General features: G+C 49.3%; 2 protein-coding genes and 1 pseudogene across 2 annotated transcripts; all 3 read left to right on the top strand.

The window, feature by feature from the left end:
* On the top strand, positions 1–25,267 carry LOC136454138 (GDSL esterase/lipase At5g45910-like). Its single transcript, XM_066454676.1, has 8 exons — positions 1–118; positions 1,499–1,566; positions 2,364–2,718; positions 16,211–16,308; positions 16,343–16,460; positions 16,546–16,697; positions 16,781–17,057; positions 25,044–25,267. The coding sequence occupies exons 1-8, from the start codon at positions 1–3 to the stop codon at positions 25,265–25,267; spliced, it is 1,410 nt and encodes a 469-aa protein (XP_066310773.1).
* LOC136451346 (uncharacterized) lies at positions 7,698–10,626 on the top strand. The gene is made up of 2 exons (XM_066452055.1): positions 7,698–9,152; positions 10,400–10,626. Exons 1-2 carry the CDS (start codon positions 7,793–7,795, stop codon positions 10,447–10,449), a joined length of 1,410 nt encoding a protein of 469 aa, XP_066308152.1. The 5' UTR covers positions 7,698–7,792; the 3' UTR covers positions 10,450–10,626.
* Positions 12,083–16,179, top strand: LOC136451163 (ribonuclease 2-like; annotated as a pseudogene).
* Positions 25,268–25,941: the final 674 nt, after the last annotated feature.

The following is a 25,941-nucleotide window of genomic DNA, read 5'->3' on the forward strand; positions in this document are numbered from 1 at the left end:
ATGCCGCACGGGAGACAGTGGGGCGGCGTCGGAGGGAAGCGAGCAGAGGCGCCGTCGCCCGTCGGGCAGCAGCTGCTTGGTCTAGGGTTCTTCGTGGGGGTCGGCAGCAGGGACGGGAGTGAATGGGCCGGCCTCTTTGCACAGCCCTTTTAGACGACCTGTTCAGCGCAAAAACCAGGGTGGAACAGGGCAGGGGGGTAAAGTGTCTGGTTTTGTAAGTTGGAGGGTGTAGATTGTCTGGTTTCATAGTTTGAGGGTAAAATTCATACTCTTGTGTAAGTTGAGGGGTGAAAAATATACTTTACCCTTTTCCTAATACCACCTCCTAATCTTTTTGCACTTGAAAAAATCACCCAAAGCGAGCAAAGATCCATGCGTCTACCCAATACCAAAATGGTGGAATTCTCCTAGTATTTTTAAATAGTAGTAAAACACTACCACTAGTCATAGCACATGGAAATCCTCACTAGTAAAACACTACCACTAGTCATAGCACATGGTAAGAAAAATTTATACTAAATTTTGAATGCTAAAACACACTAGGAGAAGTCCACGTCACTAGGAGAAGTCTAAAATTCTGGTTGTGACCACACGCGTATCGGTCTCCCAAGGTGGAAGGGCGTGAAAAAGAATAAATAGTGAAAAGGGTTTCTGATGCAAATGTACAAGAGAAAAAAATATATAAAAGTGGTTGGGATAATTTAGAAATAGTATAGGATTCCTGATATAAAATTATCTTCTATATTTTGGAAATGAATTATTGAAAACGGTTGGAGACGGTCTTATTTATTCCTCCCAGTACTTCTTTGAGAGTAGGAAAACACCATGTTTTGGGGAACAAATTGCTGGGAGGGGTATTGTAAGCGCAAGGATTTCTATTCTCTTGTGCTTGACAACATGCAAGGAATAGGACTGAGTATGTCGTTAACTTTGTTCCGGAATGTTTTCTCCAGCAAACAGTACAGTTCAGCATAGTTGAGCCAGTGATGCAAATCAGGTCATTGATGCAAATAATAGCAGTACATATACTGAATATTTCGCTAGTCCTATATATATCGTATTTTTTGCTAGCCAATATTTCGCTCATCGAGATTGCTAGCTTGTAGGCTCTCTACAATTCAATTTAAGTCAAATGCCGCGAGCTGTCTTTGGAATCTCGATGATCTGGGTTCCATCCCAATCCATCCGATCCGGATCGATCATCAATAACCATGTCAACTACGGTAAATGTTTCGTGAGCTTATTTTCCTGCCAATTGTTAAACAATGAAGCAGTTCTCGTGATCCGTGGCCTACTTCTGCCGCATGCAAATGCAAAGATGCTAAACAAACAAATCGTCGAGCGATCCTATCAGCAGAAACAAACATTACGTGATTTTATATCCTTCCTTGCTTATATTGATAGGAATTGAGATTTTGTACCCAAAATTTTATCCAACAAAAGCTTCAATCCAATCTCCTACACTGATATCCTCTATTTCGGCTTTGTTGCTCGCCAGAAGAGTACTACGCCGCCGCTGCAACATCACCAGGGCGCTCTTGCTGTCGTGCTTATTTCAGTTCTGAGGTACAGTATGCCCTGTTTCTCTGTTCTCGTCGATCCGATCCGAAACGAGGAATCTAGAAAAATCTTCAAGAACTACCCTGCTACGCATCGTATCGTATTTAATTTCTATGTGCATCCAGTTGATGCACACGCAAGTTTTTATATATAATATGCTCTTGATCGAAGTTACTGAGGTGCTGTTTGGTTGCATTATGTAAACGTTAACACAAACAGTAACAGAAGACGCCGCCGCAAATGGAAACAAATTAAACGATTCCTGATTTTGTTTGGTTTCCGACCGTAAACGTAATGGAATTAGATAAACAACGAGATCGAGACCGAGGGCTTGTCTTCAGGCTCAGCGCCTAGCGCTTCATCTGCTTCCAGCAAGACCAAGACCAAACTTGTGCAGCTCCTGACAGTTCTCCAGACGGCTGAGAGGCATGGTCGACGGCGACAAGGCCGAGACATGATCTTCCAAGTGACAAGCAGAGAGGGAGGGAAGAGCAAGGAGCAAGAGAGGGCTCACAGGCCGCGCGTGGTCACCGACGAAGTTGGTTCCGCTGGGACGGAGAGCTCGAGCCGGCAGAGGCGCGGGGACGGAGAGTTGCAGTCGAACGGAGACGCGGGGGAAGGAGATGCGCTCGAGGCCTCGAGCGGCGGCGGCGGTATCGCAGATAACGGTCTGGGACGGTTGGGATCGGGAATGAATGGGCTGTAATTGGATTACAGGTACCTGATACAGGAGCAGGCCCAACCAAACATCCTGTTATTACCTTCTGTAAGCTGATTACGTTACATTCCGGTGAACCAAACAGCTTGTAAGGTCGTTTCCAACCTTGCCGTCGCCGGTGCACGCATGCGCGCAGCAGCGAGAGATGCCGCAGATCACGTCGCCAGTCCCAGCCTGTGCCGTTCTGCTCCTCCTCCTCCTCGTCCTCGGGTCGGCAGAGGCGGCCACCACCGCCTCCCGATCCTCCGCCGCCCGACACCGCCGTCGCTACGACTCCATCTTCAGCTTCGGCGACTCCTTCGCCGACACGGGCAACAACCCGGCCGTCTTCGCATGGTACGGCGTCTCCGACCCCAACACGCGCCCGCCCTACGGGTCCACCTTCTTCGGCCGCCCCACCGGCCGCAACTGCGACGGCAGGCTCGTCCTCGACTTCCCAGGTACGTACTCACACCGCGCCGCGCCCCGCGCCTCCGTGTCCTGCGCCTGCAACCGCGCACGTTCCGTATCACGGACACGTCGACACGAGCGAGCTCGTCATCGTCATCGATTTTTTGTTTCATTCGAGTGCATGCATGCATGCACCTGAGAGCCTGGAGCTGCCGGCGTACGTGCCGCCTTACCTAGGCCCGCCGTTCGCCGCCTCCCCTTCAATTCGCCGGCAGGCGACGACGTCATCAGTCGCTTCCGTCATTGCGCGAGCTTCGCCGTTGGGGCCGCCACCGCTCTGGACGTGGCACCGGCACGCCCGCACCGTCTACGCCGATTTCTTCCGCCCCGTCATGGCGATGGTGGAGTATTCGCCACCGCTCTGGACGTGGCACCGGTACGCCGAGGAGGCTGTGTATTCGCCGTTTCCAGTCCACTTCCAGAGGAAGCGGTCCGTGGCGTGCGGCTGTAGCTGAATGCCGTCGACCTTGTCCCAAAGCTGAACATACTCGCAAAGAACGGCGGCAGTCGGCGCGCCGGTGATGTCTCTTGCCCATTGTCGATTGGTCAGCGCGTCCTTGACGGAACGGTTGCGCCTACGACTCCCGACCGCACAGTAGAGGCTAGGTGCAAAAGCGGCAGATAGCACCGTCCGGCAGCCAGGCATCAGTCCAGAAGCGTGCGGTAGCACCGTCACCCACCTGGACGGTGACCGACGCCCTGAACATGTGGTCGACCGCCCGCTCCGGTTTGGAAGGCAGGAGCGTCCAGGCTGCGTCGGGTTGAGACCGCCGTAGCCACTCCCAGCGCAGGCGAAGTGCGAAGCCGTGGATCCTGAGATCAGGCAGCCCAAGGCCGCCATGTTCCCTCGGAGAGCAGACGACGGGCCAAGCCACCCTGCACTTTCCTCCGGCGACGGACTCAGTGCCCGCCCAAAGGAAAACGCGCCTTCTCTTGTCGATTTCCTCGATCGCCCATGACGAGAGGCTGCAGCATATGGATACGTGAACTGGGATCGCGGAGAGCGTCGTTTGCGTCAAAGTTGCTCTCCCCGCAGTAGTCGATAGGCCAGCTTTCCAGGTCGGAATTCGGGCGGCCACCGCGTCGACAAGCGTCTGTTCATTGGCGCGGCTTAGTCTAGAAAGCGACAGTGGAGCTCCCAGGTATTTAGTAGGAAATTCCTGGAGCCTGCAGGGGAAGACACGCTGCACGGCTTCGACGCCGTCGCTGGAGCAACGTATCGGGGTGATCGTCCATTTGTCCAGGTTGGTGGCAAGTCCAGATGTCCCCGCAAAGAGCTCGAGAATGTGTCTGATGCAGGTGAAGTCCTGAGCAGATGGCGCTAGGAAGATGACCAGGTCGTCGGCGTAAATGGATGCACGGTACTTGATCGCAGTCCCCGGCAACGGAGTAAGTACTGCACGGCGATCAGCTGCGGCGATCAGCGCGTTCAGTACCTCCATGACGATGATGAACAGGAACGGCGACAGCGGGTCGCCTTGTCTGAGGACGCGGGCATGACAGATGCGACGTCCAGGGCGTCCGTTGACATGCACCTTAGTGCTCGCCGTTCCCAGCATGGCTGAAATCCAGTCACGCCACCGCTGAGGGAAGCCTATGTGCTCGAGTACCACAAGCAAGATCGACCTTGAGAAGCATCGTGGGACACTGCCGAGCATGCAGCCACCGGCAGGTCAGCTGAACAGCACGAAAATTTTCGTGAATTCGCCGACCCCGGATGAAGGAAGACTGATTGATCTTAAAGATCTCCTGTATTCTTGGTGCCAGACGAAGTGCTAGGCCCTTGGCGAACAACTTGCCGATGGAGTGGATGAGGCTGATCGGCCTATAGTCCTTGAGGCCGTCCGGCGCCTTTGTTTTGTGGAGCAGCACCTCGTTTAGGTGGTAGAAGCTTCTGAAGTCCACCTCCCAGAGCGCGTGGAAAACCCGAACCACATCGGGGCCGACGATCTCCCAAGCAGCCTTGTAAAACGCGCCATTGAATCCGTCCGGGCCCGGAGCCCTGTCGGCCGGGGTATCCCGGACAATCCTCGCCACCTCCTCCTCCGTGAACGGGATCACGGTGTAGCTTGCCATTGTTCTTATCGCTGGCTTTGTAGATTAAGTTGAAGTCGCCACAAACGAGCCAGGGGCCGGGGCAGTTCGTCCGGAAGTCGCGCAGCTCCTGAAGAAAGTCAGCCTTGTCCGCTCTCGCTGTAGGTCCATAGACGTTGGTGAGCCACCATGGCTCCCCGTGACCATTCAGCGCCGTGAGTTTTATGGTGACAGAGAAACGACGTGCGCACGGCGAGGTTGCGCACCACAGGTCACGGCGCCAGGTGACAATAGCGCCCCCAGCCACGCCAACCGCGGGGAGGCAGAAGTAGTCGAAATCGTTTCCTGCTATTTCATTGTTCATTGCTACAGAGAAATTAGCGACCTTAGACTCTTGCAGGCAGACTATCGAAGCACGCTGCTGTGTGACAATATCTCTGACTACACTACGAGTCTACGACGCGCACGGCTATTCAAGCCTCGTGCGTCCCAGATGACTAGGTGATTGGCACTCATGGGAACCAGTGTTGCGACGGCGGCGGCAGGCGCTCATTCTAGCCTGGACATGGTCCGCGCCCAGCGGTTACCACGCATGGGAAGAGCACTCGCATCGCCTCCCTTCTGGAGGACGACAGTGGCTCAGGAAAAGCTTGGTGGCGATCTTGTCGTCCGGCGTGTTGCTCACCATGTCCTCGGGTCTTCCCCTCCACCGGTTCAGCATGACGCGCCTTGCCTGTTTCTCCGGCTGGGGGTCGCGGAAGGCCGACTTGGCCGCCAGACGCGCAGTACCGCCGCCTGGCGTCCGACATCACGCGACCCGATGACCGGGCACAAGAACGCACCGACGAGAACGGTCCGGCGCGCACGGAAGGTGAGCCCCCGACCGTTGCCCAGCGAAGGCGCGTCGTCCCCAGCGCCAGCGAGGCGCACCGACTTCGCAACCCACGACGAATGACGAGAACCAGTATCGAGGACGGGGTGGTACCGATTATGGTTGCTGTCGCCATTGTCATCATCGTCGTCGTTGGCTCGTCCATGCCCGTCGTCATCATCGGAAGAGTGCCGGGGAACAGACCAGTCTTGGTACTCCACGACGCGGCACCGGACAAGGTAACGGAGAGCAGGGAGCTCCGTCATGTCCTCATGCGCGCCCAGGAACAGCGGCTCCGGAATGGCCATAATCTTCTCGTCCGGGACGAGGCGCGGGTGGATGCACCAAGCGGCGACGAAGAACTCGCGGTCATCATCTTCGGGCACCACCTTCGACGAAGAACTCGCATGGGCAGGAACGTTCCGCATCCCAACAAGCACCCTGAACGTGAAAGCTCCCGCCGATGCCATGGACGTGCGTCTCCATGGCCGCCAGATCAGGGTGAAGGGAGGGTGCGGAGGTGCGTTGTTCAACACCACGACTGCCGAACCGCACAATGAAGTCTTCAGGAGCGTGTCGGCGGACGGAGAAGGCTTCCGCCGCGAAGCCAAAGTGGCCGCAGAGAAGCTGGCGGACCATCGCCGGGGTGACCTCAGGCCGCGTGCCTCCCACGACCGCGACCAGCGCGCGGGAGAGCTCCTCCTCGGCTGCCTCCAGCTCCGCAGAGCGAGGGATAACGAAAATCTCCGTGTGACGGCCCTCCGCCGGCGGACGATCGGAGATCGGGTGCATGGCACCCGCGACGTCCCCGCCGGGAACCTCCGGAGTCGAGCAGAGCGAGCAGATGCCGTGTCGTCACCGCACGACGGTGCCGGGGCCCGTCGTTGCTCCGCGCACCGTCGCGGAGCGGCACTGCGACGGGCGTTGGGGCGGGACAGCGAGCGGCCACGTTTGCAACTCCTGTGGCGGAGCTGAAACCTGAAATCCCTGGCCGCATGGCCCGGCTGCTTGCAGATGAAACATTTCGCCTTCCAGATGCAATCCGCCTTGACATGATCCCCTGCTAAACAGTTAAAGCACAGGCCGACCAAGTTCTTGGGGACAGGCTTCGCCGGCTTAGGGGGCGCACGCCGGCGCCAGCGACGGCGGCTTTGCACCTGGTAGTAGCCATCCGCATCGGGTGTGCCCGTGGGTCGGGCGGGGTGCACCATGATGGAGGCGAGGTGGCGGCGCGGCGGACAGTGTTGCGGCGGAGAGGGTTGCGGATGGGTGCGGCGCGTGTCAGCCAGGAACCCTCCGTTGGGCGCTGAAGCAGGGAGACGCCGCCTCCTCCTCGAACGGCGCCTGCGCGGCTCCGCGACCTGCTTGCCCCTGCCCTAAGGCGGCGGGGAGGGAGGCTCGGAGTCCGTCGATGCCTCCGAGTCGGTGACAAGGGAGGCGCGAATGGGTTGAGGCTCGATGACCCGACGAAGCGGCCGCGCAGGGAATCCAGTTCCATGGAAGCCTCCTCCTCCTCTACCTCATCGGCCCAGGACCGACGCGACAGGGAACCGCGTTCAGACGGAGGACCCTGCGCCATTGGGGCGAGCCAAGTGGGGGTGACTTGGGTGGACGGCGAGGCCGGAGTGGCCGCTGGCGACTGGGGCTAAGGTGGACCCGGGGGCAGAGTGGCCACCGGCGGTGGGAGGGGGGGCCTAGCTACTCCGCTCTAGCCCGTTTGTCCATATCGCTGCGCCATGAAATCCTATGGACGGCGTCCACTTCACAGAGGCGGCGAACCGATACATCGCCGGCGGCTGGCTGGCCAGCATCAAGCGCTCGGATGCATGGGCTTGGGCTGGGTGGCGGCACTGGGGAATTAGGGGCTACAAACGTCGAGCCAAAATAATTCGAGCGTATTATATTTCTTCGACAAATATTGCACCCAATATACCACCTCGATCGTCAAGATCGAAATTTGAGGCGTCCGTTCTGGACAGCTGTCAAGAGAACAGACAGGGGCTATCACCATCGCCTACCCCGAACCTCGTAACCCTAATCCCCGCCCCCAAATTCCGCCGCCGGCTCATCCCGCTCTCGCCTTGCGAACCCAAGATCCCAAATCCAGGTGAAGCTCCGGCTCTTCTCCGATTTGATCGTGGATTGATCAATCGGACCCCATGGCGAGCTCCGAGGTCAAGGGCCGCCACGATGTCCCAAGCTTCGTCCTGCTCGACACCCAGAGCTACATCACCGGCCGACCCAACTCCACCACCGCCACTTCCAAGACGAGCATCGACCTGCCCATCGAGGTGACCTTCTGCGCCGCCCACCCGCCAGACCTCTCCTACTTATTCATCCACTGCCCGGGTCTAGAAGTGGAACCCACGGATTTGTCCCTGGCGCCCAAGATAATCAGCGCTGACGCCGACCTCGTCCTCCTCCGCGTGCCGCGCGATCCCATGGCCAGAATGATTCCGAGTCACAGCGACTACTTCGTCTACAAGTTGAACCCTGAACAATCAAAGCTGTACCTGCTCCCGAACCCATATCCCGAATGCTTCAGCGACAACGAGATCGCCATACTGGGGTACGGCAACAGGTTCGCTGTGGCCACTATCAGAATGCCGCTCCGTGATTTTTCTTTCATGCTCCACCTATACCACTCTGGACCCGACGGCAAGCCAGGGAGTTGGACCTCCCAGCGGGTGCCCGTGGAGGAGCCCCAGAGGGACATCGTGTGCCCGATTCCTGACTCAGCACAGAGGCTCATGTACCATCTGACGACGAAGGTGATCACGCTCGGGGGTGCTAAAGGTACAGTTGGCTTTGTCGATCTCTGGCGAGGCATACTTCTCTGCGACTTGCTGGAAGACAGTCCCAAGCTCCGTGACATGCCGCTGCCCCTGCCAGCCAAGGGCAACTGGAGTAAATTCCTCAATAGCTGCCCGTACTATTGTCGTGACATCGCTGTCAACCAGAGCAAAGACACTATCAAGTACGTCGAGATGGAGATCACTCGGCCAACTAAGGTGACCTGGATTGCCTCCACATCCGATTCTGATTCCTATTACGAATGGCTGAACCACCAAAAACTTCCGCGGTCATACTCCTTGGTCCCTGGTAGCTGGAAGATGACTACATGGAGTATGCCTATCCCAATCACGTCATGGGACAGCTGGCATCGTCGATGCACAATCCGTTCAGAGGACATCAACCTCCCTTCTGACAACACAAGGCATTATGAGCTGCTGCGTAAACTCATGAGCAGCGGCGGCACCGAGGAGGAGAAGGCCACAGAGGCAACCTTGTCCCTGGGATGTCTTCACATGGCTTACCCCACCATGAGCATCGCTGATGATGATGATGTGGTTTATTTGTTGTCCAAAGGCACCAGCATTCGATCGGTGGAGATGGGAGTCGCTGTTGATGCAAGTACAGGGACTCTGCAAGGAGTGGTGAAGCTTGATACGAAGAGGCACGTTGGTTTTATGCGCTGCTGCATCGCCAGTGGGATCTCCAAACATCTCAAAACTACAGGTACTTGTACTGTTTTCGCGCGTTTCTGTGTTAATTGCTCTGGGTGTTAAGGCCAAGTTTTATGTTCTATTGAGGCTAAAACAAAACTCAAGGCTGCAGTCCGATCCTTGGTCGGGAAAAGAGTGTGAATTTTTGTTGCATGTAGGTCGTGACTGTTTTTTTTTTTTCTATGAACGAGCTTTATAACTTATCTGAATTTTATAGGCAAAAATGTGTCTGTCAGTCTCATTTATTCGTACTTATGGCATGATGTCCAAGAGTTAAGATTGCACATTTGGATTATATGTTGGTTTAGTGAACGCCTTCACCAATATAGGGGCAGCAGATGGACATCCAATGAATGGTGTTTGCCCATTCCAAGCCAAATCGGTATCCAAAATACTGTGTAAAGATCTAAAGGCCTGATCAGGTGATCATAATAGTTGTTGGTTTAGGATGGTCTGAAACTAAAAACTAACTTAGCAACTTAGTGCACTTAATTTAGGACGAAGAGCTTGATAGTGACAAGTGTCACTATGCACTGTTCTGCGTGAGTTGATGACAAACCTTGGGGCTTCTTGCTGTAGTTGGAACAAAACTTAATTTAGTTGAGTTGAATGCGATGCAAGTTTTTTTTTCTTCAAGAAAACAGCAGAAGTGTTGTAGTAAAAGGTAAAAACAATTTACAATTTTCTTTTAGTTTGTTTGATGGCTTATTAAGTTATTGGAAAAGTTTTGCCTTAACAATTTAGTGGTAGAGGATATGCATCTTCAACCAGGTCCCAGACAAATTCTGCTACATGTGGGTATTAAGATGCTTCTGTAGGACAAGAGTTTCTTTTTTTATTTGCTTAATGCCACCACCATTTCCATGTGCGCAGTTAAACTTCATTTTTTTTACCACTACATTAAATTATTTGCATTTGTCTTATACTAAATATGTCATCGATATTAATTCCATTTCTTCCAGTTCTAATAAGTATATATTTTGCTAGAATACATTTAACTATTGATAAGTAATAATCAAAGTACATATGGCCTATGTCAGTCCCCAAAAACAAGTAAAAGAGGTCTTGAGTGAGTAATAAGGTCTTGACCAGATCCAACTTGAATGTGTAGTTACTATTAAAACGATAGATTGCTTGAAGTTTTGTTTGCCCTATTGTTTCACTGCGGACTACATGAATGCTCTTCCCCTTGGTCGAAATGGTCTATTCTTTCTTCTTGGGTATATTTTGTCAAATTATAATCTATTTAATTTGATGTAGGTTCATGCGGAAATCAACAAGTAGGAGGCGGCCTCTGCTTAAATGAGTAAGCATTGGCTGAAGGTGTTAAGACTGTTGGTTGGGAAAGTTTTGCAACCAGAAAACATATATGTGTTGTGGTGGTGCACTTTGGAAGGGGTTTGCTGGAGAGGAATAGTTGGTAAATTTTATATAGTATAAGACCCTAATATTATGTTACTTGGGTTGTGTTATGAACTATGCATCTTTGCCCACCCAAAATTTAGTCAACTTGCTTATCAAACGTGTTACACCTGGTGTTATCTATAGTAATATACTTCTATATCTCCTGTGTGCATCGGTGCATGCATCGTTATATGCAAGCCACTTGAATTTGCAAGTTTTGGCAGGCGATGTTCCTCGACAGACCTCTTTTCTTCAACCTCCATCTAGGCCTACTGTTCTTCCACGACTGAGTATTCAGGGTGGCAAACGATGACATCAAAAGGTATTACCGTGTATCTACGACGCCAAAGAATATGCCGTAAGAGGATCCATTAAGGAGAATCTCTTCGTCAGGGTTCAAATATAAATTTTACATTTGGGGAGTCTCATTTATATTCGGACTCCTGAACCAACCATCCAGGATGCCGAACGTTTGGATACCGTACCAATCCGCACCTTGACTCGTGTTTTTTAATGACGACCATATCAAAAAGATCCTTGTGTCGTTCTTACTGAGCTCTAAATCTAATCATTAAAACTTTACCTTCGGTTAGTTAGGCATGACTATGGTTAAAAGGAACAATTCAGTTAATGTCAGTGGCTTGCTGCCACCGTTATGAAACACATTTGCATCGTCCATAGATGGAGGCAAAAGGAAAGGGAAACCCAAAAGAGGAGTGCTTGTAGTCGTAGCTGCCGTAGCTTCGCCTAGCGTGTGTATGCTTCACGAGCGATCCGCAAGCAAAAACTAATCTTCCCGATGCGAAATTATATTAACACAATTCCTATCTATCAGTCGCCTGATTTTTTTAAGTCCATTCAGGCGACGCCGTGCACTCGTGCCATCACTGGTGCGTTCCGTGGTGCTAGAAAAGCTAGTGCACGGTCGGAGCGACGGACGCTGTTGCAACACGCGTGCACCTGCGAATGCTGAAGCTATGCGACGGAGCATGTATGAGGCAAAAGAGATGGATTTCATGCTCCTATCATTAACGTGCTGAGTAGTACTAGTAGGCTAGTAGCAACTAGATTGTTTTGTTAATTATTTTTTTGTCATACTATATGTATTTTTTTTCTTTGTCTACCTACAGAAAACAATTGTACAATGTTAATTGTCTTTGTGTCAACATAGATCAAATTTTTTTAGGTCTATGGTTTTGTCTAGCGGGTTTTTTATTCTCAGACCTGAAAATTACAGATTACGGTCTACAGAAATTACGATAAACTAAAGCTGCAATTTTAACATAACACATGTGCAATAACCGTCGCCTGAAATGATTCAGGCACCTGAATTTTAGCGACTCCCTTATATTAAATATAAACTAATCGATCCCGCCGTAATCTCGTTGCTGATATCTGGCATGTTCTCCAAGCCATCCACACCATTTCAAGTAGCGATCTTGCAGCAGTTGATGGATTTGCTGTAGTATACATAGGCAGATCCAGACGCGCGCCACGAAGCCTCGATTCCGTTCGGGAAGCGACGGCGGCCGCGGGGTGATGGAGACGCGGCGGCACCGGCGCGAGAAGAAGCGCCTCCTCCCGCTTTCGCTGCTCTGCCTCGTGGTGCTGCTCCCGAGCGCGCTGGCAGCAGGAAGCGGCGGTGGGCGGGGTTCGACTACTACGTGCTGGCGCTGCAGTGGCCGGGCACCATCAGCCGTCGGGCCAGCAGCAACTGCTGCGACACCAATGGCTGCTGCCGGTACCATTTCGCCTGCCCTCTATATTCGCACTGTCGCTGCTGGAACTCGATTAAGCGAGCTCATTTGGTTTTCCTTGACATTTTCTGCAGATCGAAGCCTCTTAAATAGTTCACGATTCGTAAGCCCACGCAAACCACTTGTTTTCCCCCATTCGGCCGCTGAACGTATATCTTGTGAAATTCTTATGATATTGGTCGCTTTGTTTACTAGTACTAGTAGTTTGATCTGAGATGCTGAAGAAAAAAGCAGCAATCATTAGAGCTCCCATCAGCTCATTTGATTTAGAGACCTATGCTGTAGATGATTTTCCGAACTTTTTATTTCATATATCTGTCCTGGAGTCAGGACTACACAAAACATGTCGCGTATTTTAAATCAAATTGTCATATTAAGAAAAGGACTCAATAAAATGCACACAGCAATTATTTGATTGGTTGCTGACTTCAAGTGGTGGACGTTTTGAATCACTGAGCAGGAACAGTGAACGTCCTCCAAATAGTTTACCTGCCCGATCTGTGATTATGATCAGCCATTGTTTGATTTGGTTCCTGTCAGACATAAACTGCTGCTGAACTTTTTGACACCGAAATGCATTGGTGACAGTGACAGTGATAGCTTCGGTTGCAAGTTTAAAGCATGTGTATGCATTGAGGTTGCACATTCAAGTGCCGTAAGACCATTTCTTCCAAGTACTAAATATCTCATGTATGATAATGGAAATGTCATATTAAGAAAGAAAAGGACTAAATAAATGCGCACAGCAATTGTTTGATCAGTTGTTGACTTGAAGTGGTCGACGTTTAGAATTTCTGAGCAATAAGAGTGAACGGCCTCCAAATAGTTTACCTGCCTGATTTGTTGTTTTGATGAGCCATTTGTTGATTTGGTTCCCGTCAGACATAAACTCCTGCTAAACATTTTTTACACCGAAATGCATTGTTGATGCCTTGATGGTGATAGCTTCCACTGCAAGTTTGAAGCATGTGTATGCATTGAGGTTGCACATCGGCACCAAAGTAATAGAGATCTCAAAGTAATATGTAGACTAAGACAACTGCATCCAAGTAGCCCTGATAGCCATTTTTTTTTAATAAAAGCTGATAGCCATTTTATTATCATCATTTTGTCTGAACAGATGGTCTCTGGCCACAGTACAACTATGGGGATGGCCATCATGCTGCAGACCCGCCATATTCAACATCAATAAGGTGCCAGCTTTGCAAAAAACTTTTTTAGAACAAAATGTCTGAACTACTGCTAGTTTGCCATGTCAGTGTGCTTGATTTGCTTTGCCACAGATCTTAATGCTGATGCCGATACTAGAGAAGTACTGGCCATCCCTGTACTGTTGCTCTTCGTTGACCTGCTTTGGTGGAAGGGGGCCATTTTGGGTGCATGACGTGATTGGGATTTTTTAAGATTTGACTACGGGAACAATGCATATGCTGGGTGCTGACCAAAGGTTTCTTTTGTTTGTGTGCATGTGCTGATGGTTTGCCGGATCTTCTCCAGTGGGGTATGCAATTTCTGAACTTATTGGCAGAAAAAACTGTGGTGCTAAATTACTTCTTAGTTTCATTAAGTAGTCTGGTTATATCTCGTTGTTTTACAGATATAGTGTCATTCAAGATCTGTTCCTAACTTTCTACTCTATTCTCTTTTTTCTGGCAGAAACTCATGGAACTTGTGCTTATCCTGAAATACAGGATGAATATGACTACTTCTCCACAGCACTTTATCTCTACAGCAAATACAACATTACGGTTAGTTATTATCTCGTCTCAACACGCCATGCTCTTTGCACAATGTTTGTGAGACTGTAAAATTTCTCTTATGTTTTACTATAGTTCTTGTTCTTGTCTTGCAGAAAGCCCTGAGAAAAGCACATATTCGGCCTGCAGGTGGCAGAAGATACGCCGTAGGACATATTGTTGCTGTGATTGAGTACGCATTTGGGGCAATGCCATCACTTGTTTGTAAGGATGGCTCAGTTCAAGAACTTGCTCTGCTTCCCCAAGGAGTATCAGGTAGGTAGTTTCTGTCAGTCATAGCTATGTCAGTTTTTTTTTCCTTTGCCTTTTTTTTTTGAGTTACATAAAGGTTGCTGTTCCAACATTAACTAATAATAATGTTTCTGGAAAATGCTAGTCCTTGCATACAATACTAGGAATTTAAGTCAAGTCAGTTGAAACAGGAACATAAACTCTGTATGATAGTAAGAGAAGAGCTCAACTTTGGATCAGGAGTATAGTATGCTTTAGCATAAGCAAGAATTACTATTAACAAAGGACCATAATATCTAAGATAAAAGGAACCTAAACATAAGCTTTGAGGTGGTCGTATGAATACCGTTGATGCTCACCTCTATCTCTTGTGTGGCAGCCTCGTGATTGCACGTTCGAGACCGACAAGGCAACGAACAGCAGAAGCTACTGCCCTTGCTACGTCACCTTCCCGTCGTACAAACCATCCGGTGAACTCTCATTCTAAAACGGAAACCGCCAGTGCTGAAATCCTGAATACATGAGAAGAGAATTTGCCTCGTGATACACTAATACACGCTACTTGTCGCTGTACTGCTACTAGCTGAACGCTGTGGTTCCGGTTGCAGTGTTGGCCAATGCTACGGAGGGGATCACCGACCAAGCCAATGGCGAGCTGCATCTATTGGTCCAATCCACCGGCCGTATTCCTCGCTTTGCTTTGGATTGCTGCGATTCAAACGTCAGAGAACGCACCAGCTGGTGAACTGCTGGCTACTGAACTGTGAAGAGGCGCGCGTGCATTCTGAAGCTTCTGAACCGAACTGAAGACAGCACAGGCATGCAGCCTGACGCCTGAGCTTACCGGCCACCATCGCTCGCGCCCGCCGCCGCCGTGCTCGCGTCGCAGTTGCGGCACCGCCGCCAGTTTTTTTTTTTTTTTAACTAGAGTTTTTTTTCTTGGTTTCCATGGGTCTCGATGGTTTCTAACCGTGACCGGATAAGGCTCTCGAAGTCTTTTGCTGGGTAGACGGGTTATGCAGCCGGTTTTGTCAAACCGTTGAACAGGGCGACTGATGGGTAGCCCGGTGGAATTTGTAGCCGGGACGTTACATTGTTATCCCTAATTCTCCTGACACCGAAATTACTGCATCATGCTCGCTTGATCGTATCAGCCATGCTTATCAGCCATAATATAGTGTTTTTCTCTCACAACAAAACAGCATCAGCCGGCTTATAAGCCGGCCCAATCACTAGTCTCTAGTGTGGCACGAAAGCCCAGACATTGGTGACACTCGCTTTCTCCATCAACACACTCCTATTTATGTCAAGGATGTTTTGCTCCCTGACATAATTCTCAAAAAAACAAACACCCACGCGCCCACCAACCAGCTCGCAAGCACTCTCTTGGCTTCCTTTGCTCCGGCAACCGGCATCAACATTCAACACCCAGCTCGCAAGCGCGCGATTCTGGTAAATAAAACATCGACATCAACACCACCGCTTCCCCCCATTCGCTCCAGCAGGTTGGCTCCACGAGGCACAGCAGGCGACATGGGCGACTTCTTCTTGGCCCGCGCTGCCGTCCCGCTCTTGCTCCTCCTGCTCCTCTCGTCGCCGCCGCCGTCGGAGGCTGTTGCCGCCGCGCGCCCTCCCTCGTCGGCATCGGGCGGCGCTACGACTCTATCTTCAGCTTCGGCGACTCCTACACCAACACGGGCAACAACCCCGTGGCCTACGCATGGTGTGGCATCCCCGACCCCGACAAGCGCCCGCCCTACGGCTCCACCTTCTTCGGCCGCCCCACCGGCCGCTACTACGACGGCCGCCTCGTCATCGACTTCATCGGTGCGTGCCCGCGTGCCCTACTTTCATCCATTGTCGTTGTCCGGCGTCGGATACAGACAACTGACCGATCGCCGCTCCGATCCGCCCGCATGCAGCTGAAAGCCTGGGCCTGCCGCTCGTCCCTCCTTTCCTCGCGCGCAAGCGCAACGGGGACAGGGAGAGCTCTGCTTTCCGCCACGGCCCCAACTTCGCGGTTCGTCTGTATCCGTGTTCCCTCTTAACGTCAGCCTGAGCATGCCGTCGACGCGGACGGGGATGACTCCGTGTTCCCTCTTAACGTCAGCCTGAGCATGCAGCTGCAGTGGTTCGAGTCGCTCAAGACCTCGCTCTGCGCCACGCTCAAAGGTGAATCGCCTCTATCTCCTCCCTGTTCCTGACGATGAACAGAGGAACTGATGGACGACAATCTGCATGCGCTGCCTGCACGCAGAGTGCCTGGAGTTGTTCGGCTGCTCGCTCTTCTTCGTGGTAGAGATCGGGATCAACGACTACGATAGCTTCTTGTTGGACACTGGGGGGAGCGTTCAGCAGGTCAAAGCATTGGTTCCAGACGTCATCAGCACCATCTCCATGGCCATCGAGGTAACCACTCACTCATGATCACTCACTGATCGACTCCTCTCACCAGTGACTTGCAATGGTTACGGTGGTTAGTTGACGTACAGAGGCTGATCAAGCACGGGGCGACAAGTTTGGTGGTTTCCGGGACGCTTTCGGCGGGATGCATACCGCCGATCCTCGCCCTATTCGCCGGTGCCGACACGGCAAGCTACGACCCCCGGACAGGGTGCCTGAAGGAGCTGAACGAGCTGTTCGTCCACCACAACACGCTGTTGCAAGAGTCCCTAGCCAAGATCCGGGACAACCACCCGGACGTCGAGCTCGCCTACGCCGATTTCTTCAGCCCCGTCATGGCGATGGTGGAGTCGCCGGGCAAGTATGGTCAGTACTCACTACTCACCGCAACTCGTTGCATCCTTGCAAGCACATGATAGATTAACAGGATCCACTAGCCATAGATCTAGCGGGTCAAACTGACATTTAAGATATGGAGTAAACCCTAGAACATGATCTAGTGCGAGGAAAGAGAGAGATACGGGGTAGCAAATTGTCGGGAACCAATAGTAGGGTACCTAAAGAGGAAGAGTTAATACCCATCAATGCTAATTCATCAGAGCGGTCAAGAATGCGACTACATTTCTTGGTGGGCCCCGCCTCGTCCAACCACCAAGGCTGCAGGCTCCGCTTCGTCCTACCTCCGAGGGTTGGGAACACCTCAGGCTGACTCTCGAGGGCTGGCTCAGCCTCGTCCGATCCCCGAGGGTTGTCTCCGCCTCGCCCGACGTCTGAGGGCTGACTCTGCCTCGTTCGACTTCTAAGGGCTGGCTCTGCCTCACCCGATCCCTCAGACACGGTTCCTAACAGAAGCTCACGTCGCCGCCAACCACTACGGGCCAGAAAGTACTACCCAAGGTCAAACTTCTGGCACCGTGCAGGGAGCGGTCACGTCTCAACACGACCCATCCTTGTGACATGTCATTTCAGGGAACTCACATCGTCCATAGTGACGGACGCGTGGTCACTATGCAGCCCACTCCCTATGCAGCCGCTGACCAGTTCGCTGGTTCGCCGCACCGCCCGCCAGAGCGGAGCGGGACGTTACGCCCTGCTAACAACGCCAGGGCATGGCAGTGTCAGCGGACAGGCGCCCGGCGTGGGGCTATCCCTATCACCACCTGCCATATCAGCGGGGCCTGCACGGAGGAAAAGAAAGGTCCGGCGACCCTGCAGGACTTCCTCTGCCTCCCGTTCTCCTTTTCTCTCCCATTGTAACCCATGCTTTCCTTTGGCCTATAAAAGGGAAAGCAGGGCATCCCACTAAGGGGCATCGGTTCACCGCACTAGCATCGAACCTCGAACACATAGCTAAGCAGCAACCGAGCTCTCGGCATCCATTTGTTCTTTCCACCAGAGACTTGGGACCTATCCCTCTCTCACCCGTTTGTAACCCCTACTATGAACTTTCGGTGCTAGTAACACGAGCAGCAGCAACAGACTGGACATAGGGACATTCTGCCCAAACCAGTATAAAGCTTGTGTCCTCTTAGCACACCCTCCAGGCCGGACGTGCAATAATACAAATTTACTTGTTGGTGTTTACTCGAAACACCGACACAAACCATCTGCCACCTTCGAGGAAGACGAATTGTCCATCGCGTCGGTGTTGGTGACGCGGTGGAGGCGCGGTCATAGAGAGGTGGTGCAGAGTCAGTGATGCAGAGGCGATGGTGCAGAGGCGGTGGCGGCCGGTGGCGGTGCTTCCCGTCGCTGGCACCACTCCCACTCTAGATCAGCTTAGGATTAGGATGTAGGTGGGGTTGTGGTGGTGCTGGTGAATCTTGTGCCTTGTGCCCCGTCCCCCACTTCTTTTTTATGGTGTTGTGTGACGGGGGTCCACCAACCATAGAACGGTTGGGCGCCCTTGATCAGGGCACGGATCAAGGGCTCAATTGGCCGTTGGGCCAAATTGGTGGAGATCAACCTAATATTCTACCCCTTGATCTTACCTTATGACTTAAACTTAACTTACTTTATCTTTTTCCTATTCCATCACAGATCAGTGCATAGAGCGTGCCTCATCGTCATGGTCAGTTATCATTAGATTTAACAGCTACAATGCACCTCTCTGTTTTAAAACAAATTCTCAACTAGGCCCTTATTATCTAGGAATTATAGGCTTTCCCTCAAACCCATGCCGGCTAAGTGTTTTCTGAACACATTGGGTGGTATGCCTTTAGTAAGTGGATCTGCGAGCATCTTTTCTATACTTACATGCTCAAGACTAATTATATGATCCCGTACTTTGTCTTTCACAATATAATACTTTATGTCAATGTGTTTGGCAACACCACTTGATTTATTGTTGTGAGCATAATATACTGCTGGATTATTATCGCAGTATAACTTGAGTGGCTTATGTATGTCGTCTACCACTTTCAACCCAGGTATGAATTTCTTCAACCAATTCACCTAACTTATGGCCTTATAACATGCTACAAACTCGGCATACATCATAGACGATGTAGTGACGGTTTGCTTTGAGCTTTTCCACGATACAGCTCCTCCTACGAGAGTGAATATGTACCCTGACGTGGACTTTCTATCATCTCCCGCATAATCTGAATTTGTATACCCCTCTATGTGTAGGGAATCAAATCTTCTATATGTTAGCATGAGACCTTTTGTGCCTTGCAAGTAACGCAAAACTTTCTTTACTAGTCTCAAGTGTTCTATTCCTAGATTACTCTGATATCTGCCAAGTAATCCGGTAACAAATGCTAAGTTAGGGCATGTACACACTTGAGCATACTGTAAACTTTCGATAGCTGAAGCATATGGAACCACTTTCATTTGATCGATTTCATATTAGTTCCTGGGACATTGGAATTCCCCAAATCTATCGCCCTTGACTATGGGAGCAGGTGAAGGCTTATAATTTTGCATACTGTATTTCTTTAGAACTTTTTCTAAGTATATTTTTTGTGATAATCCTAAAACCCCCCTTTTCTCTATCTCAGTGAATCTCTATTCCTAGAATGAACGAAGCTTCACCGAAATCCTTCATATCAAACTTCGAGGACAAGAACTTCTTCGTTTCTAGTAGTAGATTAACATCACTGCTAGCGAGCAAGATGTCATTCACATACAGGATTAGGAAAATATATTTCTCATTCTTGAACTTTGCATACACGTAGTTGTCCTCTATATTTTCTTGAAACCCAAACTTTCGTATTGTACTATCAAACTTTAAGTACAACTGTCTTGATGCTTGTTTTAACCTGTAAATAAATTTCTTTAGGCGGCATCACATACGTTCTTTTCCTTCCATAACAAAACCTTTCGGTTGTGCCATGTAAACATTTTCCTCCAAATCCCCGTTTAGGAACGCCGTCTTTACATCCATCTGATGTAATTCCAAATCGTAATGTGCTACAAGCGTCATTATAATTTTAAAAGAATCCTTACATGAGACTAGAGAAAATGTCTCACTCTAATCTATGCCTTCTCTTTACGTGAAGCCTTTCGCCACAAGTCGCGCTTTAAATCTTTTTATATTCCCTTTGGAGTCATGTTTAGTTTTGTAGACCCAATTACAGCCTACTGTCTTGGCTCCTTTAGGAATTACTTCTAAGTCCCAAACACCGTTAGTATTCATTGATCTTATTTCATCTTGCATGGCTTCAAGCCACTTTGATGAATGAGCGCTTCTCATGGCTTCTTCAAATGAGGTGGGATCACCCTCCATTTGAAATTCCTCACAATCATAGACTTTGTAGTCATCAGGAATGGCTGATCTCCTGACTCTTTGAGACCTTCCAGGGGCCTCGTTAGTTGACGCTTGTTCTATATGAGTCGGTTGTTGCTCTTTCCTCATGTGTGACAACGGGTTCTGTGGGATCCTGAACGATAGGTTCCTCATGTTCATTCATTGTTGCCACAGGAGAACTAACAACAGGTGTTGTTACTATAGTGTCTTGCACTATTAGTACAGCAACAACAGGTAGCATAAAGAATGGCTCCTGAACCATCAGAGTGGGCACGTATATCCGCTTCTCTTCAAAATTAATTTCTCGCGCTACTATGCTCCCCCTGATCATATCATCCTCCAAGAACACAGCATGCCTTGTTTCTATAAACTTCGTATGTCTGTCAGGACAATAGAAGCGATAACATTTTGACTTTTCTAGATAGCCAATGAAATGGCAACTAACTGTCTTGGAGTCTAGCTTTTCTATGTTTGGATTAAAAACTTTGGCCTCAGCTGGACAACCCCACATACATAAATAATTAAGTGAGGGTTCCTTTTCTGTCCACAACTCATATGGTGTTTTGGGCACCAACTTGTTTGGCACTCGATTAAGAGTATGAATGGCGGCTTTTAACGCCTCCATCCATAAACTTATCAGTAATGTAGAGTAACTTATCATACTTCTCAACATATCCATTAAGGTACGATTACGTCTTTCTGCTACTCTATTCTGCTGAGGCTCACCCGGTGTAGAGTACTGGGCAACTATGCTATTTTCCAGTAAGAACCTTGCAAAGGGTCTAGAAACTTGGCCATATGGGGTGTGTCGACCGTAGTACTCTCCCCCATGGTTGGATCTTACTACCTTAATCTTTAAGTTGTGCTGATTTTCTACTTCAGCCTTAAGTATCTTAAATTTATCCAATGCTTCTGATCTTTTTTTAATTAGATAAATGTAGCCAAAATGAGAATAATCATCTGTGAATGTTATAAATGAATCATAACCATCCACACTTTTCACAGGTAAAAAAGAGAGTTCATGATGTATCATCGAAATTATGGCACTATCGTTTAGGCCATATTTCGAGGGGGAGAATAGAGCGATTGATTAAGAAATCAATTCTTCTGCCTTTAGAATTTTTAGATTTAGAACAATGCATTGATTGTATAAAAGGAAAGTATATTAAGAAAATAAAGAAAGATACCAAACGATAAATAAAGAAAGATGCCAAACGAAGCGTAGGATCGTTTAGCATCTTTCTTTATTTTCTTAACATACTTTCCTTTTATGCAATCAATGCATTGTTCTAAATCTAAAAATTTTAAAGGCAGAAGAATTGATTTCTTAATCAATCGCTCTATTCTCCCCTCGAAATATGGCCTAAACGACAGTGCCATAATTTTGATGATATATCATAAACTCTCTTCCACTTATTGCTTGCATTCATAGATGAGGAAGCATTCTTATTCTTAGTGCTCACATCATTCACATTCTCAGAAAGTGATAACAAATAAAGTTTGTCTTGTCTAAAGGCAAGACCAACACACTTATTATTAAACACAATCTGGCATTTGCCATTTCTAAAATGATAATCATATCCATCATCATCTAGTCTTGAAACACTTATCAAGTTTCTACGCAAAGAGGGTACATAAAGAATATCTGAAAGCTGAAGTATAAAACCATCATATAATTCTAGAGAGAGATCTCCAATAGCTTCAACTTCAGCTTCAACTCTATTTACAACTTTAATTCTTCTTTCTTCTCTTTGCAGGGTCCTCCTCGTATGGAATCCCTGTAATAAATTTGCAATATAAACAGTTGCACCTGAATCAATCCACCAAGTAGATTTTGCATAACTTAAATACAAGGACTCATCTATAAATGTAATATAGTCCTCACCTCTCTTCAGAAGGCTCTTCAGGAAGTTTGGACACTCCCTCTGGTAATGTCCATGCTTCTTGCACCATTTACACTGATCCTTTTTCAACTTGAGCATTGTTGTTCTTCTAATGGTGGTCATTCTAAGGAGCTTTCCCTTGAGGTTTGGTATTCTTGTTGAAGTTTTTCTTTTTGCTGTCCTTTACAAGGTTAGCAGAGTTACCCTATGAGCTTTTCAGCCTCTCCTCTTCTTGAACACATATTGCAATGAGCTTCTCAATATCCCACTTATCGAGCCGCATGTTGTAATTTACAATAAAAGTTTCATATTCCTTAGGCAAGAAAGCAAAAACCAAATGAATCAGGAACTCATCCTTGAGCCCCAAATCCATTGGCTTGAACTTAGAAGCCGTGTTGCTCATCTTCAGTATGTGCTCTCTTATCCCGCCATCAGAGTATTTCTTATTGAACAATTTTTTGATCAGAGACTAGCATAAGCCTTTGAAGAGCTAGTAAACTGACTCTTCACTTTCTTGAGATACTCTGTGGCGGTGTCACAATCTAGGATAGACCCCCTTATCACATCTGAAATAGTAGACTTAGCCACCATCAAGCACTTGCATTTGAAATGTTCCATTTCTTACGTTTGAGATCATATTTCATCCTTACTTCTGCATAATCTCGCTGTCGAGCAGTGAAATCAGCATCAGTCTCATTTTCTTCTCTCATCGGGTCCACTGGCTCAGTAGGACATGGAGAGGTAAGCGCTAGGTCATTTTCTAACAGCGCAAGTGCTAATTCATACTTCTCTCACCATACCCGATAGTTGTCCCCTTCGAGAGACTGTATGTGCGAAATAAATGCCATAGGGTTGAGTCCTGAAAAACAACGTCAGAGATAGTGAGAAAATATAACATAATAATTGCATGCCTTAATTTAATGTTGGTCAAAATTAAAACATACAACATTCTTCTACATCACCGTTGGACAGAAATAGAATTAATGCATGGAAAACCTCATGAAAAATCATTATAATATTGCTATTATCAACGTTGGTCAGAAAAATAACAATATCATAATTTACTGAATAAAATTTAACTGCTCTTCAAAATTAAATTCTTTTGTTGATTCGAATTTAATTAGAAGATAATAAACATTAACTTTGCAGCGGAAACATAAAAAAATAATTTATCTACTTTTTATAAGCATTTTATTGTACTCATCTACTCTCTAAAAAAATTATCTTGTTGGTTCAAATTTTGACATAGATTTAAACTAGACAAAAATAATAAAAAAATGCTTATGAAAATGATAAAACAATTCGTAAACTTTATTGTGAATTTTGGGCCGAAACACACTCGCACGCTGCGCGCTGTCGCGGCCCAGCAGCGAAATCCGACCCGCGGCGGCCGCTCGTGCCGCGCTCCCCCGCGCCTGGGCCTGGGTCAGGATTTCCCTCGCCTGCCTAGGCCGAATCTAGCCCGAGCGCCCGGAGCCGTTCATCGCGATCGGACGGTCGAGCGACGATCTTAGCGGAATAAAAACCCCTCGTCGTGGCGATCACCCAAACCCTAGTTTCATTTCTTCCCCCGCCTTCTCTCTCTTCGTCGCACACGGAAAGAAAAGAGCAGCGGAGCGGCGCCACCGTCGGTCCCCTCACCGACGCGCGCGCTCACCCTAGGCTGAGTATGCCGCCGTCGAGCGGTCTGGGCGACGGTGCCCTAGTCCCCCGTGCGCGCTGCGGTGGGGCTCGCCGTAAACCCTAGGTCCTCTCCCTTTCTCCTTTGTCAGCCCTCAGTGTAGCAGACACCGGAGAAGAAGTGCGGCGCCGCCGTGGGTCCCCTCGCCGGAGCGCGCGCTCCCTAGTGGGTGAGCGCGCCACCGTTGAGCGGTCCTATGATGTTGCCTCGGTCAGGGCTCGCACGCACGACAACGAGCACGGCTCTGCTATCTCCCCGCGTGCCGGCGAGGCGGCGGTGGGGCTTCTTCCCTCGCGACGGCGGTGGTGATGGTGGCAAAAAAAACCGGATAGGTCCCTCCCCTCTCCATCCATTCTTCTAGGGTCAGGGTCAGGGTTAGGGTTAGGGTTAGGGTTAGGGTTGGAGTTCGATCCGATTTGAATCACCTCCTAAATTTCTCGTTCTGATCTACCCAAAAGGCTAAATCTACGCCTAGTAAGGCTCTGATACCATTGATGGATTAATAGGATCCACTAATCATAGATCTAGCGGGTCAAACTGACATTTAGGATATAGAGTAAACCCTAGAACATGATCTAGTGCGAGGAAACAGATAGAGAGAGGGATGCGGAGTAGCAAATCATCGTCCGCCTTCGAGGAAGACGAGCTGGCCATCGCGTCGATGTCGGTGACGCGGTGGAGGCGCGGTCGTAGAGAGGCGGTGCAAAGTCGGCGGTGCAGAGGCGGCGGTGGCCAGTGGCGGTGCTCCACATCGCTGGCAGCGCCGCCTATCTAGATCGATTTAGGGTTAGGATGTAGGTGGGGTTCTAGTGGCGCAGGTGAATCTCGTGCCTTGTGCCTCGGCCCCACCTTCTTTTTATGGCGCTGTGCGACGGGGGCCCACCAACCATGGAACGATTAGACAGCCTCGATCAGGCGCGGATCAAGGGCTCAATTGACCGTTGAGCCAAGTTGGTGGAGATCAACCTAACAGGACGTACTCCAACAATCTGTCGATCTGCATGGCCGGTCGTTCTCACTATAGGAATTTGTTGCAGGGTTCGACGAGGATGTTCTTGACGCCTGTTGTGGAGGGCTGGGGAGCTACGATGACTCTAGCCGGGTGATCGCTTGCGGCGATCCGGGCGCAGTCACGTGCGAGAATCCGTCTGCTCGTCTCTTCTGGGATGGCTCTGGCCACCTAACGGAGGCGGCGAACCAGTACATCGCCGACGAGTGGCTCAGCAGTATATGCCCTGTTCGTTTGTGCTTATTTGATTGATAAGCCATGGCTAAAAATACTGTTGGCTGGTTTAGTTTGAGAGAAAAATACTGTTCATTGGATGATAAGAAGTCATGGCTTATAAGCCGAATACAACCCAGCGAACAGGCTAATAATCTGGTCGCCGCCGCCAGCCTTGCTAGCCTATTATTAGGGCCTGTTTAGTTCCCTCCCAAAATGCCAATTTTTTCAAGATTCTCCGTCACATCGAATCTTTGGACGCATGCATGAAGTATTAAATATAAATAAAAAATAAAACTAATTACACAGTTTAGACGAAATCCACGAGACGAATCTTAAGCCTAATTAGACTATGATTGGACACTAATTATCAAATAACAACGAAAACTGCTAAGTGTCATTTTACTAAAAATTTCGGATCTAAACCGGCCCTTAGGTGAAAACGGCTGGACGCTCCCATTATTTTTGATAGGGAGATCTACCAAGCAACATTTGTTTAGTCTCCTCCTGTGGAGTCATCTGGGACCAAGGTAACATGTGTACAGTGTCACTAGTTATTCGGAGGGCCTTCTGGCCAATTATTGTAGCCTAAAGGCTGCCTGCTTATGCAAATGCAGGAGACAAGCCGTTCTGTCTATTGCTTGTGCTACGAGATGGTTTTGATATTGCTAACCACGTGTTCCACGCTGTCTTTTGTGCTACGAGATGGTTTG

This window comes from Miscanthus floridulus, chromosome 5 (genome assembly GCF_019320115.1).
Source record: "Miscanthus floridulus cultivar M001 chromosome 5, ASM1932011v1, whole genome shotgun sequence".
NCBI classification, from domain to species: domain Eukaryota; kingdom Viridiplantae; phylum Streptophyta; class Magnoliopsida; order Poales; family Poaceae; genus Miscanthus; species Miscanthus floridulus.